Source organism: Haliotis cracherodii, unplaced genomic scaffold, assembly GCF_022045235.1.
Source record: "Haliotis cracherodii isolate W230 unplaced genomic scaffold, xgHalCrac1.p SCAF_5, whole genome shotgun sequence".
Taxonomy (NCBI): Eukaryota; Metazoa; Mollusca; class Gastropoda; order Lepetellida; family Haliotidae; genus Haliotis; species Haliotis cracherodii.
This window is the reverse complement of record NW_027266308.1, coordinates 50,411,362-50,428,239: the sequence shown is the minus strand read 5'-3', so window position 1 is coordinate 50,428,239 and position 16,878 is coordinate 50,411,362. Positions and strand designations below refer to the sequence as shown.

Here is a 16,878-nt window from a genome sequence, read left to right as displayed (position 1 = left end):
GACGAAAGTGAATGAATGGACAAAAAAGACAGCTCGATAAGTAAAAACATGCCACGAATGCATGAAGCTATATATCTGAACGACTGATTGGCAGGGAAATATATTAGCCTGATAAAAAGGTGGCAGGGTAAATAAATGTGTGGTTAGATAGGCGGCCGTGTATTGTGAATTACCCGTACAAACACGCAGGTGTTGAAAACCCTTGCTTGATTCATAATATCCACCACGATCTTGTACATTCCGTCACCTGCTCGCTGTATGTCTCCTCTCATGGCCGAGCATATCGTTTCCGACGTTCCCCACCGAGACCATCAGCACATTTCTCCAGTTTCTCTGACAACAGAACTATGAAGGTATTGTTTGTCGAAAGGAATACACGATACGGGAATCCTGCGAACAAACAGACTGCCATATTGTATTGTGTGAGGTATTTCTGTCTATACCCGCCAGGTGGCGTGTGTCTGGTGGCTGGCGGCCAATCAAAGGTCACAGATGCCAACACATGCTCCATACAGTGTTCTAGAGGAGAAGAGCTTCAGAAGTACACACATCGGAGTTGCCAAATCTGTGTAAACACACTATATCGAATTGTATATTTTGGTTCAAGATAGGCATATTCTCAAGTGAAGATTGCAATACTATCAACAAATCATGCTTGTGAGAAGAAGCATTTGATAGAAGTCCAATAAATAAGTCTCCTTTGATGAAGAGATTAAAGGAAATTTTCATAACTGTTTCATATTTGATACGAGGTGGGTCTTTTTGGAATATCTTGTTTGGGCTGTTTATGTGAACGTTTCTATTGATCAAAACTTGGGTTTGCACCAAGAATAACATTTTGTTTCTTTTTCTCATTTTTATGTTGCTCATATGAATATCGGATGCCAGAAATAATACTGTAGATATGTTTGATTCGACTCGGAAAGAAGCCATTGTACAAACTACCAACGCCAATATCAGTTGTATATTGATTGTTTCTTTCTCTTAATGACACACATAAAAAACTGGTATGTTGTTTTGAAATACAGATGAAATACAGAAGTAACGGGAGTTCCGTGTGACCAGTTGTCTAAAGTAGGCCACTAACGGGATCGGGTGGTCAGGCTCGCTGACTAGGTTGATGCATGTTATGGTATCCCGACTGCATGGATCGATGCGCAGGATGTCAATCACTGGATGATCTGGTCCCGACTCGATTATTTCCAGATCGTCATCATATAGCTGGAATATTGCTGAGTGCGGCGTAAAACAACAAACAAAAGTTGTCTTAAGCACCGCAATGTGCTGCGCAGAGTTGCGTCTGTTAGGTGTGCCTGAGATCTATCATCGTGGGGTCGCTTGGTGGGTTATAATCCCAGTTTTGTCAGCACCATACCCGTGGGTTTCACCAAAGTGTTAAACGTCAAAGACCTGCATTACTTCGGGCTTTCCTCCCTCATCGAGCTGACACGCCGTGATATAACTAGAATACTGTTCAGAAGCGTCGTTAACATCAATGGATACTTCTTCCTATGTTTTCTTTACGGCAATGATAGCTATAGGTTAAATAACATATTATTTACATTCCTTTAGCTGATGTTTACAATTGTAGAATATTACGTTTACATTTGCTTTGTCGTCGATGTTAATAGGTAATGAAGAACCGCCACTATGTCACTAAGTAATCATTATGTCCAAAGCTTCTAAACACTAATATTGATGGACCTCATGCACGCTACATCGGGCCAAGCTCTTTGGTCGTGGTGGGGTGTTTCTAGGACCCTGGCTAGACACGGTGGTATTGATATTAACGACCGTCATGAAATCGGCTTTGCAGCAAAGCCCTGAGTCCCAACACGAATGTCTGTATAGACAATGTGAAAATATATCACCACGTTTCACAGATTTGGGGTTGGGCTCATGAGAACGACACTTTCAGAGTAGACGAGCCTACCGTAGACGTTAATACATATGATCGTGAATGAGTATAATTTATGCTGCTTTTAGCAATATACCAGATAAATCACGGCGGGGACCCATAAACAGACTTCATATATTGTACCCATGTGGAGAAATCGAACTCGAGCCTTCGGCGCGACAAGCGAACGCTTAAACCACCAGGCTATCCTGCCATCCGCCGATTTTCTGGTCTGTTGGGCCAATTGGACGAGACACTTTCCTTAGAGAGATTGCCAACGTCGGAAATCACAGAAGAGGTTCAAAGGTCTTTTGGCTCATGAGATAGACCACTTTTAGAAGATAAGGACCTACGTTAGATAACCAATGGTTTATGAAAGTGTCCGTTGTTATCAAAGACCATTTATCAGCGAGATAAACGCAGGTTCTCAGGACTGCGTTGCGCGCCAATCCTACTTGAGAAGTGACATTATAAGACCGCATTTGCAGGAACAAGATGTCATAAGAGTACACCTGCACTTGTGTTAGTGTGTGTAGGTTGTTGTGATAACGCAACGCACGTGTGAGTTACTTACTGTGCTTTGTATTAGATGGGGACAAAAGCTTCCGGACGCACGTATTTATACCCGAGTGGTATCGGAAAACGTATATTAATGAAGGTAGTTTGGTTTGGGCGAGACCTATTGTGACATGGAGAAGTGTTTATCTTGACACGAGCGATACTTGGTGGGGATATAGCATTCAGCTGGTTGTGCGTGTGTATGTGTGTGTGGTTTTTCTTCAGCCTCATGATGGTGATAAAGACTGACATATGATTGCATCTATTTATCATAGACTTGCAGAAGGGCAAACCAAGGACAATCGTCAATATATAACAGTCTGTGCCGTCATATTTATCACCAGATTTTAAAAGAACCATAAGTGATTTTTATGATTGATACATAAATAATTATGTAAACCTTTGACAAAATAAATTAATTTCGATATTTTTAACAATATGAGTTGACAGTTACAACATACAGAAAATTTCATAATTTGGATATTGATTAGCTGATTATAAAAACAACAACCAGAGGGTAAAAAGTTATGATTTGAATGTGAGTGGAAAAACACGGACCCATGCTTTTTCTTAATGTAATTTTCTCAAGATACATCTACGCAAACCAGAAAACATTCGATCGAAAAGGGAGACGCTTCTGTGTTAGATTTACTCCAGGTATATTGTGGAGCTGAACATAACTCGAGTAACGGTACATTCAGGCGGAAGGTGTAATATTAGAAGGGGAAAATACACACATTTAAATGTCTACGGTGTGACCAAGAGGACTTTTAAATTGACTCCACAATGACGTAAAGACTGCCATCGTTTTACCCAGGCATAAATGATTCTCGAGACTGGAAGCAAGAAACACGTCATTGGACTCAAATTTACTTCTACCTACAGAAGCTATCATAATCACGAAGGACTGAAGATTTAATAAAGTTGCAAACGTCAGAATGTCCAAAAAGAATCGAAGGGGCGTTCATAGCAGGGTACGCACACGGGTCGTTATTGATAGTGACAGTTGTTTGCTAGACAGACGAGCATTCCTTCCCTTCAGCTAGCATCCGTCTGTGAGGGTTAAGGTAGCCACGCAAGACATTCAACAGCTTCAGCATGCAATACTTTTGCTTCTGACAGACATTTGCCCTTTCGCGAACACCTGGTGTCGTCAGTGATTTTCAGTGATCCCTTCACATAGTTTTCAAAGCTAGTTTGCCTTTTACACTCAGTCAAATGCATTATTACATAAATCTAACGATCCGCTTCGCAATGTTCCATTCGTGACCAACTCGTGTTATTCCGGGACAAGCCGAAAAGCGACTCGTGCCCCTCTCATGGCCATTTTTGCGACCGGGTTCCTTCTTAGCGCAAACGGGCAGACCTGAAATAATTGTCAACTCGTTGCGTAATGGTTCACATATATTTCCCCATATATCATACATATTTCAGATGCAATTTAAAGCACAGCTGGACATGCAGAAGTATACAGTATCATTGAACACATTTAACTGTGTCTTGGGTATATTTTTAGCTGCAAGACATATGTAAAATCAAAATTATTTCTGAGGGATTCTTTGACGAAGAACTTGAAATCATACGCGCATTCTGATTGGTTTGTCGCACTTTCGCACATAACATTCATCGAAAGGGGGACGAGTCTTCTTGCAGGTTACGGAAAGGGGCGAGTGGTGACGAATGCGTAATGTTAATGTCCCGGAACTCTCCGCTGTAATCTGATGGTAATCATGATTGAGGCTTAAAGCTACTATTCTAGCTGTTCGAATACATACCCATTTTATCCTGTTTCCCCAAACACTGATGAAAGGCTCGGACGAATCTGTGAGTTTTATCCACAGTACAAAATAACAAACAGGGGAAATCGTCTTGTAAATAAAACAGAACCAAAGTCAGTATTATGTTGTGAATATTTCTGATGGTTTATTAAACAAGTACAATGCTACAACATGTATTCTAGTGAAGAAAAGAAAAGAAGTGTTTCTTATAGAAGATAAAATTTCATATTTCACAATTCTGTTGTGAACAGGCCTTCACACTTAAAGGAGTTCGGATCCTGAAGAATTACGGTAGACCATAAAAGTTCCTTAACATTAAACAGGATAATCCCAAGTTTGATACCCTGATCACCTGAAGTCTTTACATATTCAGACACATTTGTTTGACTGAAATATTTTGATAAGATACAAAATATGTTTTGGACATTCCTATTCATCTTTTTTAAATACATCTTCCCGAGGCAAGGAGGTAACAGACTATAAAAGTCCAGTTTCAACCCTTGCCGAACTAGGCTGGAATTATGGAGTTACATTTTGGCTGGACTAACGAGCCTATGCATAGTCCAATCTAAATCACGTAGCGAAATCAACATTTGTAAACTGTCGTGCGGACTTCGGTCGATTGTAGGATTTGCATAGCATGTGTACCGTCAACTGAACGTCAACAGATATTTTCCAAAAATATTTTGTGATCTGATGCACTAGTAAGACACGTTTTATTATAGTACAGATCTTGATTATCGATCAGATCGTCTTGACTGGGCGCAGCCAAATGTAAGTGGTATGGGAGGTGAAATCTGATTGGCCAATAGGAGCGACATAGAAGGGACATAATTCGTAATAGCCACTGGTGGCGCTACGATCGAGCCCAGAAATTCCAGCCTAGTGCGGCAAGGTTGGAAACTGGACTTATACAATCAGTTAAATCCCTTGGCTCAGGAAGATGTGTTTAATATTGATGATTCCTCTTCAGATTATTTGAGAATGTTTCTTTCTCGATATCAACAGTGAAACACCAAGAAGTCACTTTGACATAAATTATTGGAAACAAATGTATCCTAATGGATATACAAGTGTTAATAATACAGCCAGTATGATTATGTATGAACTCAAACATTTTTTGATAGAGTTTTCTTCAAAAACAGATGAACTTCAGACGCTTTGACACTGCAGCATGTAAATTACTTCACTGTTTAGAAATCGACAACAAGGAGATACATAAAGGGTTAATTCTGAAATACAGTTATTTAGAAAGAATGAGAAATACTAACTTTAGAAATATTAATCAGCAATGCCTCCCCTTTTATGGAACAATGTCTCTGCCCTGACTCGGCTATTCCTTAAAATACTTCAAAAACATTGATTGTATTGCACCGCAACAATTCTGTATCTATGCTGTCCATACTACATAAAAATACTACCAAAACTATCAGTTGCCAACTCTGAAAAAAACTACATGTAGATATGTGTTCATGTACCCAACTGTCTACGGGAGTACACTGCATGTTAACAATACATCTATAACTGTCTTTAGACAATTCAAGTTGTGTGCAGTTGTGAAAAGGACGCCATGAAGTTCAGGTAAAACCCTTGTCTTTTATAGAAACACGTACTGATACCTACTCACAGACATTGAACACCTTCACTGTACTAGCTAGAAGAAACATATGTCTATATAGAACATAAAATTATTTGCATATAGTCGATTTTTGCTCATATTCAATATATAGTACACATTTTTTGTAGAGTATGCTATGTTCTGTAAAGTGTGGGTAACTGTCCGGGTAAATATCAACGACAAAACGCTTTCGACGATCATGAGAAATCGTAATTGTTTAACAAATCTTATGTAGTTAAACTAGGATTAATAATAATTATCCTGAAAAGATACACGCAAAGGTGTCCATATTTATGGTTCTGGAAGAGTTTTGCCGTATATTTACCGTTATGAAAAAAACTACAGAAGTGTTATTTATCCAAAATTCAATTTCAATTCAAAGACAAAAAATATTATGATTATATGCCTATGCATGTTGGAAAAACCCCAGTGGTTTCAACTTGATTATGAAACAAGGAAACAAAACAACACAATAAAGATAGATATACTGTAATATATCAAAGATTGAGTATGACAGGTGATATATCGATGTGTTGTGTGTCTTTTAGGGGCCAGAGCACTCAAGCATCTCTGGCTACCCCGTACAACGTTTCCCACTTGGGGACTGTGGTGTTGTATCCACAAACGACTAGACACTTTTTCAACATGGCGGACTCTTCTCTTGCCACCCGACTCTATATTGCTCACCTCGTTTCCGGTTCAACGCTAATCTGTGCGTTTTGTCGAGATTGTTCACCTAGCTCAAATTGCATTGTGCAGCACCAATAACAGATCTCGACAATGCACTATGTCCATGAAATTATTTGACAAAGGTCTTACATTTAGAGAAACGTTGAAGTGTGTCCTTCACCTTGCACCGGAAGTGCATCTTGTGTAGAAATTGCACGTGCAAAGCGTGGTGTGTGCAGGAACATATTCCCACAGTATCAAGTGCAAACCACCAATCACTCCATTGCAGGACAGAAACCGTGGCACGTGACCAGTGAAGCAGAAACCGCTCAACAAAAGCTGAAACCAACAAATGGAGCCGGTAGATCCTCACTTGCCCCACAGAGCCTCCACTGAAAACAAGATATCTGCGATGTTGCCATCGAGCAGTTTGTCGTCCAGGAAGCTGTCATCTTTGTGAGTAACGGGTGGAGTAGATGGTGCCTGGCGTTCTTCAAAGTCAAAGCAATCTCGATCAGGGGGAGATAAGTCGAGGAGGCTGACGCTTTTCCGTCGGGCATTGAGCACAAGGTTCAAACTCGGTGGCTGTTTGTCCAGTCTGTCCAGATCTCCTAAACTGGAGCTGTAGGCATATCGCCCACTTGGTCCCACAAATTTCTTGAAGTCGTAATATTTGGGATGCTTTCCACTCCTTATACTAGAATCACATGTGGCTATACTCTCTAGCTCACTGTCCCTGTCTGAACCACTGTACAGACTCTCCATTGAGGCATTCCTCACATCTTCAGACTCCTCATAATCGTCACTACTCGCAAACGTTCCTTGCCGACTGTTCAGTGCCTGCCTAAGAATGTACCTTGGGTCCAGATTGTCATCCACGGACCTCGTGGACCTATTGTAACGTTGGGATCCCGAACTTGCGTGGCTTGTGTGAGATTCGCATGACGCTGAGTTCTGACGGAATGGTTGACCTTTCTTGTTTGGTTTGGACCCATCACACACTCGACTCAAATGTTTGACAAACACTGATGTGTCGAGCTCCACATTATCATTCTCTGCCATCTCTGCCAGCCAGGCAATTAGTTTGTCATAGGAATCTACGGAGGGGCCTCGGAGCTCTTCTATCTTGTTCAGGGCATGCACTGAAATAGAATGAGAATAATTAAAAATCAGTAAAAACTGTAACATTGTTCTTGTTACCTCTACTCACACAATACTGCAGCTAAGCAGACATTAAAATGTAGCTTTGAAACATATCAAAATATACGATAACAGTACGAGCATTATTTTTGGGTGAAACAACGACATTTGTTAAAAAATAAACATAACACATAATGAATAAAAATGTTACGGAAGCTAGTTGGTTCGTGCGAACAATTGTGTCTTCACCGATTAACAGCTATCCATTCATATAATTTGCATCACTATTTTGCCTTTAACGCCGAATGGAATATGTTTCGTCGGATAATCGAGACTGGTTATTCTCTGGCGTTGACGTGTCATAATCATATGATAAATTACTTCAAACTCTTTCTAATTAAATTGGAATCCACGAGTTACACACCATCGCTGCAATGTACCAAGGAGAAATGTCAAACACAGCCTAGAAAGATTCAGACCCTTCCGTATCCAGAGACCAGCAACGAAAACTGAACGGTCCGGGTTAAGCCAAGGAACAATCCAGTATGACAAACTTTAGTCACCACAGAGAAAACCCATAACAATCAGTGTCAGGTTACCAATTATGCCTCAGCACATTTATTTCCCCTTGCAGTTCGTCATATAGTAGCACTGATTGCCCGCTCTTATGATCCATCTGTCTCTCGTCGTATTGATCAACCGGGCCAAATGTCATCACCGTCGTTACGTAGTTTTACCCGGTAATACAGTATGGGACCGTCGACTTTATAGACTGGTTTAATTTCTGGTTAGATTTTCTGTCTTAACATTTATGTTTAAAAGAGATTATATTTGCAATTTCAGCTGATTATATTCGCAATTTTCACCGATATTTTGCACTTTTCGTTCAATGGAATCTGTTTAGTCGGATAATCGGTTATTCTCTAGCGTTGATGTTTCATCACTAACATGGTAGCACTTCACACTAAAAATGGATTTTGGCGCTTTTATTTGTATATATATGTCATATATAGACAGCAATTTCATGGTTGTCACTTCATCAATCGCATTATTGATGGAAATTTCAGAACCTGAGAGGAATCACTTTCAAATTCCTCGTTTATAATCTCACTTAAAATGAGTGCTTTGAAAATGCTGTTTATTTAATTCTGAACTGGGCATGTGCCACCTAGTGCAGTGTCGGTGGAGATGATGTGCACGGAACAAGCCTTGTATTAAAAGGAAGGAGTCGGTGAAACATCATCCCGTGCCACAGGAATATGCTTAAGGAATGCACAATTATGGGATCAGTTCATCATAAAAGAAGATAAAACGAGCATAAAATAAATGAACAATTAATATAACTAATTTTTTATCAATTTATTATCAATCATGCGGTTGTGTTTATGTTTAGTGTTAACAAATAAGAATGCTGAAAAGAAATATATTGTAATTTATGGTATAAGAGTGAATTAAGGTTATATGTTTTTAAATATATGCTTGACAACGTTGTTTTGATGTCTGTGTTTACATAAATGCAACAGGCTGTTACCACTATATTGATAACCTACTTAGCAGTAACAGACGTCCACGTTCACTGTTGATGGCGTGCATGCAACCAGCGGTTTGTCGACATTTAAAGGTTAACAAACTTTTACATAGGATTAAAGAAACCGCGCGGCTGTTGGTCGCGTTCCTGAGCGTCTTAACATCGTAGAAATACCAGAATGCAGTCTGTTTAATTACCACAACGTTAGAGCCAGGTATGAACCATCTTCATGGCTCTCGTAGAAATAATTGAGTTATAAATTTTACCCCAATGACGTAATAGTTAGCTGGAGACAGAATTACGGAGGTCGAGGTACCTTCTTTAGAAACCTGTTTGAAATAAGGCATTGGATGCATATCCCCACAGCAATAATTCGCTTGTGGGAAGATTCGCGCACAACATGCTAATGAATGAAATTATTTACTTTGATGTGGTTTGTCAGATTAAAGGACCAGGTGAAGATGGAGGTGACAGTTGTACGGAAGGCTCGGACGTCGAGGGTCGTTAATACAAGATCATGTGCCACCTCCAGTCAGAAATGGGGATGAAAGGATGGCGTTAGCCCTCATCGTAATGCGGATGAAGTGTAAATCAACGACTTGTGTCTTATGTCCCTCCACCAAGAGGGAACAGTGTCATATGGACTTTAAAGCCAGAGGGCTGCTTATTTCGTACAACTCGTGATTACATGCTAGGGTTCTGGCACAAAACAATTCAATCATGGAACGTGTTCGCCAAAATGAAGACTACGCTGTCCACAAGCACTGTTGTCCTTCAAAAGGTGACTGTGGTCAGTACGGGATGTCAACCTCTGATAATTACACTGGTGATGATCAAAAGTCGCCCAAGGATGCGGCACCACTAGTGAGACAACAGCAGTCAGCATCTCTCGGCTATATGACGTAAGCCTGTAAAGAATCAAACCAGTGACTCAAAGCTAACGATCCACGCCGTTGGGGCACGATGACACACAATCAGCCAGGACAGAGAGCCCGACCACCAGATCCAATTAGTCGACTCCAATGTTAGTCGACAACATTGTAGGTGAGGTGAAATGGGGTTTAACGTGGCGTCCAAGATTATTGCACTTATATAGCGACGTGCATGCACGGATGTGTGTGTGTGTGGCTGCTTGTACTAGTCCGGACTGATGCCAGCTCACTGACATACCATGCCGCAGTTTAACATGAATACCCCTCTCAGACACAGTTTACTGACTCCGAGCCAACCAGTCCTTTTTAGCCACTTAATTCCGGGCACCAGGCAGGGTAACAACAAGTGCCATCTTTTAACGTCTTTTGGTATGACGCGGCCGGGGATCGACGCGGACCCTCTACCACTTGACACAGGCTTTCTGGGGCTTAATTCTAAATTCTAGGAGGTTATGACCAATATTCTGAATGAAGGGTCACGGTTAGAGTGCACATGTAGGTCTCTATGTGTGGTATGCAGTTTGCCATATCTAAAAACGGGTATGATATCGAACAATATGCACGTTTTTGTTTGATTCCTTCCGTACTTTACTCTTCGATCACTCTGAATACAACATCGCTGGTCTACGTTACTGACCTTAATGGACCGCTGTCTCGTCAAATACCAATAGCTCCATGACATATGGTTAATAAAAGTAAGCTGTCAACGGAGACCCCAAGCCGTATATCATAACTCGAACTCGATACTGTTTTAAGAGACACTCGATATTTAAACGTCATCGCTTTAACGGTAGCTACGTTCATTTTCTAGTATGTCACAATGATTTGATACTTGAGGGTAGGGAATTCGATTTATTGAAGTTGAAACCCCCGCCTTGTGTACAGTTAGACTCTCATTTTACTAAACATTGATCACGGAGTGGGCGAGGTACTGAGTCAAGACTTTCATGAAACAGCTTTGGTAAGTGGTAACCCTGACCCTGACCCTGTCTCCAGCAACCAATACTGGTCATACGATGCGACTATGCTTGTCGTAAGAGGCGACTAACGAGATCGATTGCTGACTTGGTTGAAACATGTCATTGTATCCCAATTGCGTAGATCGATGCTCATGATATCAATCACTAGATTGTCGGGCCAAGACTCGGTTATTTCAAACCGCCGCCATATAGCTAGACTATTGCTGAGTGCGGCGTTAAATAAACCAACAAACAACGCACGTGATGTGTCCAAAAGGCCATATAACATGCACCACCATGGCTATAAACTCTGATTGATGACAAAATGATATTTTTTTACATTATTAATATTATTAATGTTTTGTGGTAAATTACAAATGATACAAAATCAAAACTAACACAATGTGCCTTTTAGTTTTACAGTTCACAAGAAAAGAGAATCAAAAGGATATTTAGTCTGATATCCAGCAGCCATGTGATACTGTTCCCCTAACCTTTTCAATAATGACTGATTCGTCCATTTGTTCCGCGCACAAGAGAAGCATTAGCCGATAATAGTTAGCCAGTCTGAAGTCTTCATTGTGCAAACACAGTGATACAACTAGTTGATGGGAAAATCACATGTAATAAGACGTGGAGGAAAATAGCTTGTAAGCCCTTCGATGTTGGCCTTCTAGAATCATTAGTAAGCAAATAGCACGGTGCTGTGCGGAATGTCAGGTTCATTTAGATGAAACGACTCAATTCTGTGTTACATTTGGGAAAATCAGAGGTTATACGAAATAATTACCCTGTGCCTTTTTGGGTACGTCAGGTAAATGAGAAGAAATGGCCACATGACATAACAAATAAATATGGACTAAATATGTTTCTAATATGTTCAAAATGTCTGGAACAACCGTATTAGTTATGACAGCAGTGGTTGGCGTGTAACTACATGGAGTTTTTTCGCCTTTGTTTGGAGGGTGTGTCGAGGGTGGGGTGGGGTGGGGTGGGGTGGGGTGGGGCTTCCCACTTTGCCAGTCGTTTTGTTTATACACTTAACTACGTTTATAACGAACACGCTTATAACGAACTGATGGGTATAGCGTACTGTTTTCCCCCGGGCATTTGCGGTGTATATCGTGTATATATGCTTATAACGAACTACGGTTATAACGAACTAAAATTAGTGGCCCCTTTGAGTTCGTTATAACCGTAGTTTAGTGTATGTAGAAATCACTCAGACGTAATAATCCCCTATACAATAAGGGAATAGGTTGAAGTCTACCTATAATCTATGGACAGCCAATAATAAAAAGTAATAGTAAATATTGTGATTATTTCATTCACATCGTGGTGAGTTCGCCAGTTGGTAGCGTTCATTTGAAACCCACCTTGGTCAGCTCGTTACGTCAAAGACCCGGTTCGAGTCCCCACACAGGTACAATGTGTGGAGTCCATTTCTGGTGACCCCTACCGTGATATTGCTGGAATATTGCTAAAATCGGCGTTAAACTAGTTCGGTAATAAAAATATAATATAAAACACAACACGGTCAGGACACGTATGGTAATTGTCACGTGACCATGACACCTCACACGTCTCTAATGCAGTATTGACCAACTGTTAAACTGCTAGACAAAGGGAACATTATTCTTGATCTCTGTGGTTGAGAAACAGAGATGAGTCTGGCAACAAATTAATATTTCCAACGTTTAACCAAGTAGGCAGCGTGGCCATTTTAGTGAAAGCTTCTCACAGCCTTAGTTAATTGGGATCAATAGTCTCATTGTTAGTTTCTTGCTACTGGAACCACGACAGAGGCATATGACACCATTTGTAGAAACCTGTAGCAGACGAACTTGATTAAATGCCGTCTTCTGCCGTTGTATAACTGCAATCGACCTTAACGCGTTTGTTCGACGGAACCATTTAGCTGTAAAATCCCACACGAGTTAAATATAGCGTCTTCAATCTGGCTTTGTATCTAACATGTCTAGAAGACATACAAGACAAGACTTCAACCGTTTCTTCCCGTTCATTCCATTCAACTCAACCTGGCGATACTGTCAATTCTAAAGCACGTCGATGGAGTGAGTCATACATTTTCAAAGTTTATCATTATGTACACAAAATAAAAATGATAGTTGCAGTTGTCAACATCAGCTCGACGTTGAATGGGTAAGTGAAGTCAGCTTAGCGCCTTGGAACACTTTCAGAGAGCGCCCACACAGACGATTACCATTTGCACGGGTCTGAGGTTTGTACCCAGCAGGAATCCTGGCGCGACAAAGGGGCGCAACTCTGCAGGGCGAAATGCTACGCCTTACGCCAGTGAGCAACCATTACTGCGCAGATGAAGTGGTAAATGGATTATGCCAATGACTGTTGCCAGCGTAGGTAATAACTTGTGGTAGCCTGTGGATGGCTGTCAAAATAATGCCCACACCTTTACTTCTATCGAAACCGCCTCCGTGGTCTAGTGGATGGAGCGTCTGCCCGGAAAGCGCAAGGTCGGGGGTTCGATCTCCGGTCGCTTCATACCGAGAAACGTTAAAAGATGGTACTTGTTGTTACTGTGCCTGAAGCGCGGCTTTGAGGGGATCAAACCAGGACTGGTCGGATCTGAATCGTATTCATGTTAAACTGTGACATGGTATCTCAGTGGGCTAGCACTATGCAACCGGCACGTGTACGGACTAGTGCAAGCGCGCGCACACACACACACACACACACACACACACGTGCGCACGTACGCACGCACGCACGCTAAACCTTAAACACAACTACTTATATCGAGAGGATGCTGCTGAGAATAAACGGCTACCCCTCTTCTATAGCATCTCCCTCTTCTCCTCACACGTGTTATACACAGATGAAGAGGAGATCTAACATGGTGGCAAATTGGTAATAACCGTCCTTTTGATGTAAAACAAATTGTAAACAAGAGTAAACACACTTGGTCGGAAGCAAAGTTACGAAGACAATTATTGATAAAGTGGATGACGTCACCAGACATAGGGCACTCTGCGCCGTAAGTGATGTCGGACACCACATCAGTCAACCCACCCAGTTCCATCGACACTCATCCGTAAATATCTAGTCTGGCAACTGCTAACGTCTGCAATGACGCCGTCAATATGTCATCAGAAAATCTTATTTTGCAATGAAAAGTAAACAGACCACGAATATATATTTTCCTTCCATCAACAGAAAATATAATGTAAGATCATGAAACGGATTTAATTTTTCCTCTGCACATTTTGTTCCGCGCGCAGGGATACATCCTGCATTGATAATATGATGCGGACTACATGAGATGTCTACACATTCCGGAGCTAGAGATTTGACTGGCAATTTCCACATCTGAATGACGTCATTCGTGACAAAATGCACAGCGGTAGACCAATTTGTGCAATCTTCTAATTTCCATTCGAAAAATCTTATAGTTTTGTGAGCCAAGTAAGATACGACGCTTCTTATAAACAACTTCACATATCACGGAAGTACAGCACCGGGAAGACACTGGTATGCCCCTTTTTTATTCCATAATATATTTTGTATGTTTGTTTCGTGTTGTTTAACGCTGCACTCACCAATATTCCAGCTATATGACGGCGGTCTGCAAATACTCGAGTCTGGATCACACAATCCACTGATTGACATCATGAGCATCAATCTACGCAATTTGGAAACGATGACATACATAACCCAAGGCAGCCAGCCTGAACACCCGAACCTGTTACTTGTATTTCATGAATTTATACTGATAAAATCCCCGTGGGGTTTCCGTGTTAGAATTGGTCCCTAGCAACCTATGCTGGTCATAGAAGCGTGTTTCACCCGTGTTTCAACGTCATCCACATGTCTACCATAAAAAAGATTTAAAACCTTTACTATCGCCTCCAATGTTGTAACATTGATCAAACAACTTTTGATGATCATTGAAATCTTGGTAGAAAGAGCATGCTCGATTGTAACTCAAAGGTTGTGAATGTAAACACCAAAGGCTGGAGTTGCTGGAATATTGCTCGACATGAAGAGAAGGCTTAAGTTGACTACTGGAAAGTTGAAGTCATCCGTCTAGTCATATAGTCTCGTGGGTAGTGTTTTGTCCTTATGCATATATCTTAACACAAGGCGGTCTCACTGGTATCAGATAATCAATGATCCTGAAGCTTGGGTTAAACTTCTTGGCCAAATCACCTTGTTTTCACTTTGCCAATCCGAACAGAAATTCCGATTCATATGCATTAAGAAACAGACCCGCAAGAAGGGGAACACAATTGGTGCCCATGTGGATGCCTATTCTGGCTTAAATTTCTTAACCCCAAATTTTACATAGATGTTATCAATGAGGAGGTCCAGTTTTTCACATCTTGTTTTCTCACTAAATTTCAGAAGACATTGGCCTTCATTTTTGACAACTTGTCCTGAATCTCTGAATATAGATACGGTGGTAACAACGTCTTGTAACAAATGTCCCATGGATCAAGGAATTAAGTTTTCCCTTAAGTTTGTCATGTGGTATAGTGGTGTACAAAGTTGAAAATTCAAATGGTTAGACAGAATGGATCTTGATTCTTTTTCTGAGACTGTAAAATGTCAAGCAAATCCGTTATGAGAATCCGGTTTTAGATAAAAGCAATAAAACCTTTCCCATGACCATAAGAAATCTCTGCTAAGTACGACGTACTTCCATCTTACATTTTTATCTCTTTATAGTAATATGTATCCATAATTGATATATACTTAGATTAAGGGAGGGAAATTGCGAGGGGGAGGGGTGGGGTTGGGTTGTAATATTGACTTTCTTGTTAGTTTTACTTCAGAAATACGTTAGGATCGAAACATTACTTAGAATGTGGAGATTTAAACAAACAACGTCATTATTAAGAGTCTGTTGATTTGCAGCGTCTATTGTAAATAACTTGTCCTTGTCAATAGCGATATCCACTTGCCTGTCTTTAAACCCAATGAAATTCATTGCACTGGCGGAGCTGCCGCGAGTATATCACAAAAGCAAAATATGAATTTTCAATAAAAAAAACCCGACTTCTTTGATATCTGAAGCACCACACGATGACAATTGTTGAACACAGAATGAAAAGGAACAAACTAGTGTTACACTGTTCTCACGCCACAAAGAACTACATGAAGGCGAGAGAGATTGACGTTATCTGCACTTCCCTCTTCAAACAGACAAACCTGGGGTTGTGTTCTTAAGACTGTGTTTTGTTGAAAACATATACACACATCATGTTGAATAATATAAAAATCATTTAGGGCATGCGACATTGATTACACAAGTCCGTTTTTAGTGTATTGGCTTGGGAGTTAGAATTTTACACGAGTTCGCTGTCAACACACTCTGGTCGTATCGGCCTTCCCATGCATACACAGACTGATCCTTTATTCTCAAAGCAGAAAAAAATCCCATGGAAATATATCCATACTTATTTCCGATTTCTACTTGATTACATCTAGTACTTTGGGATTGATGACTGCATAGCTGTATTAACACTTGGCCGGATCTGCTGCCAACGAGAGTTGAGAAGTCCTTAAAAAGGCACAGAGTGGGAATACATATTGATCAAGAATGAACATCTGATTGTGTCCTTGCTTCCTGCGGGGGTACATTTGATAACTATGCGGAGTTATGTCCCTTACACGTTCAAGGATCCGCTTGTAGGTTCGCCTTGATTATGATCCTTGGGAAGTCAGCATCGTACATGTGTTTGTCGGTTTCACTAAAGTGGTAAACATCAATGGCCTTCATCACTTTAAGCTTTCCATTGACTTTATGCTGACACGCCT

At 40.8% G+C, this 16,878-nt stretch overlaps 1 protein-coding gene across 2 annotated transcripts in view; it reads right to left on the bottom strand.

Moving 5' to 3' along the window:
* Positions 1 to 4,353: 4,353 nt before the first annotated feature.
* Positions 4,354 to 16,878, bottom strand: part of LOC139442470 (uncharacterized) — a 45,549-nt gene continuing 33,024 nt past the window's right edge. For both annotated transcript variants that reach the window (XM_071223278.1, XM_071223279.1), the window contains exon 2: positions 4,354 to 7,662. In XM_071223278.1, the coding sequence (XP_071079379.1) occupies positions 6,890 to 7,662 (773 nt within the window). In that variant the 3' untranslated portion in view covers positions 4,354 to 6,889. The remainder of the gene's footprint in view (positions 7,663 to 16,878) is intronic.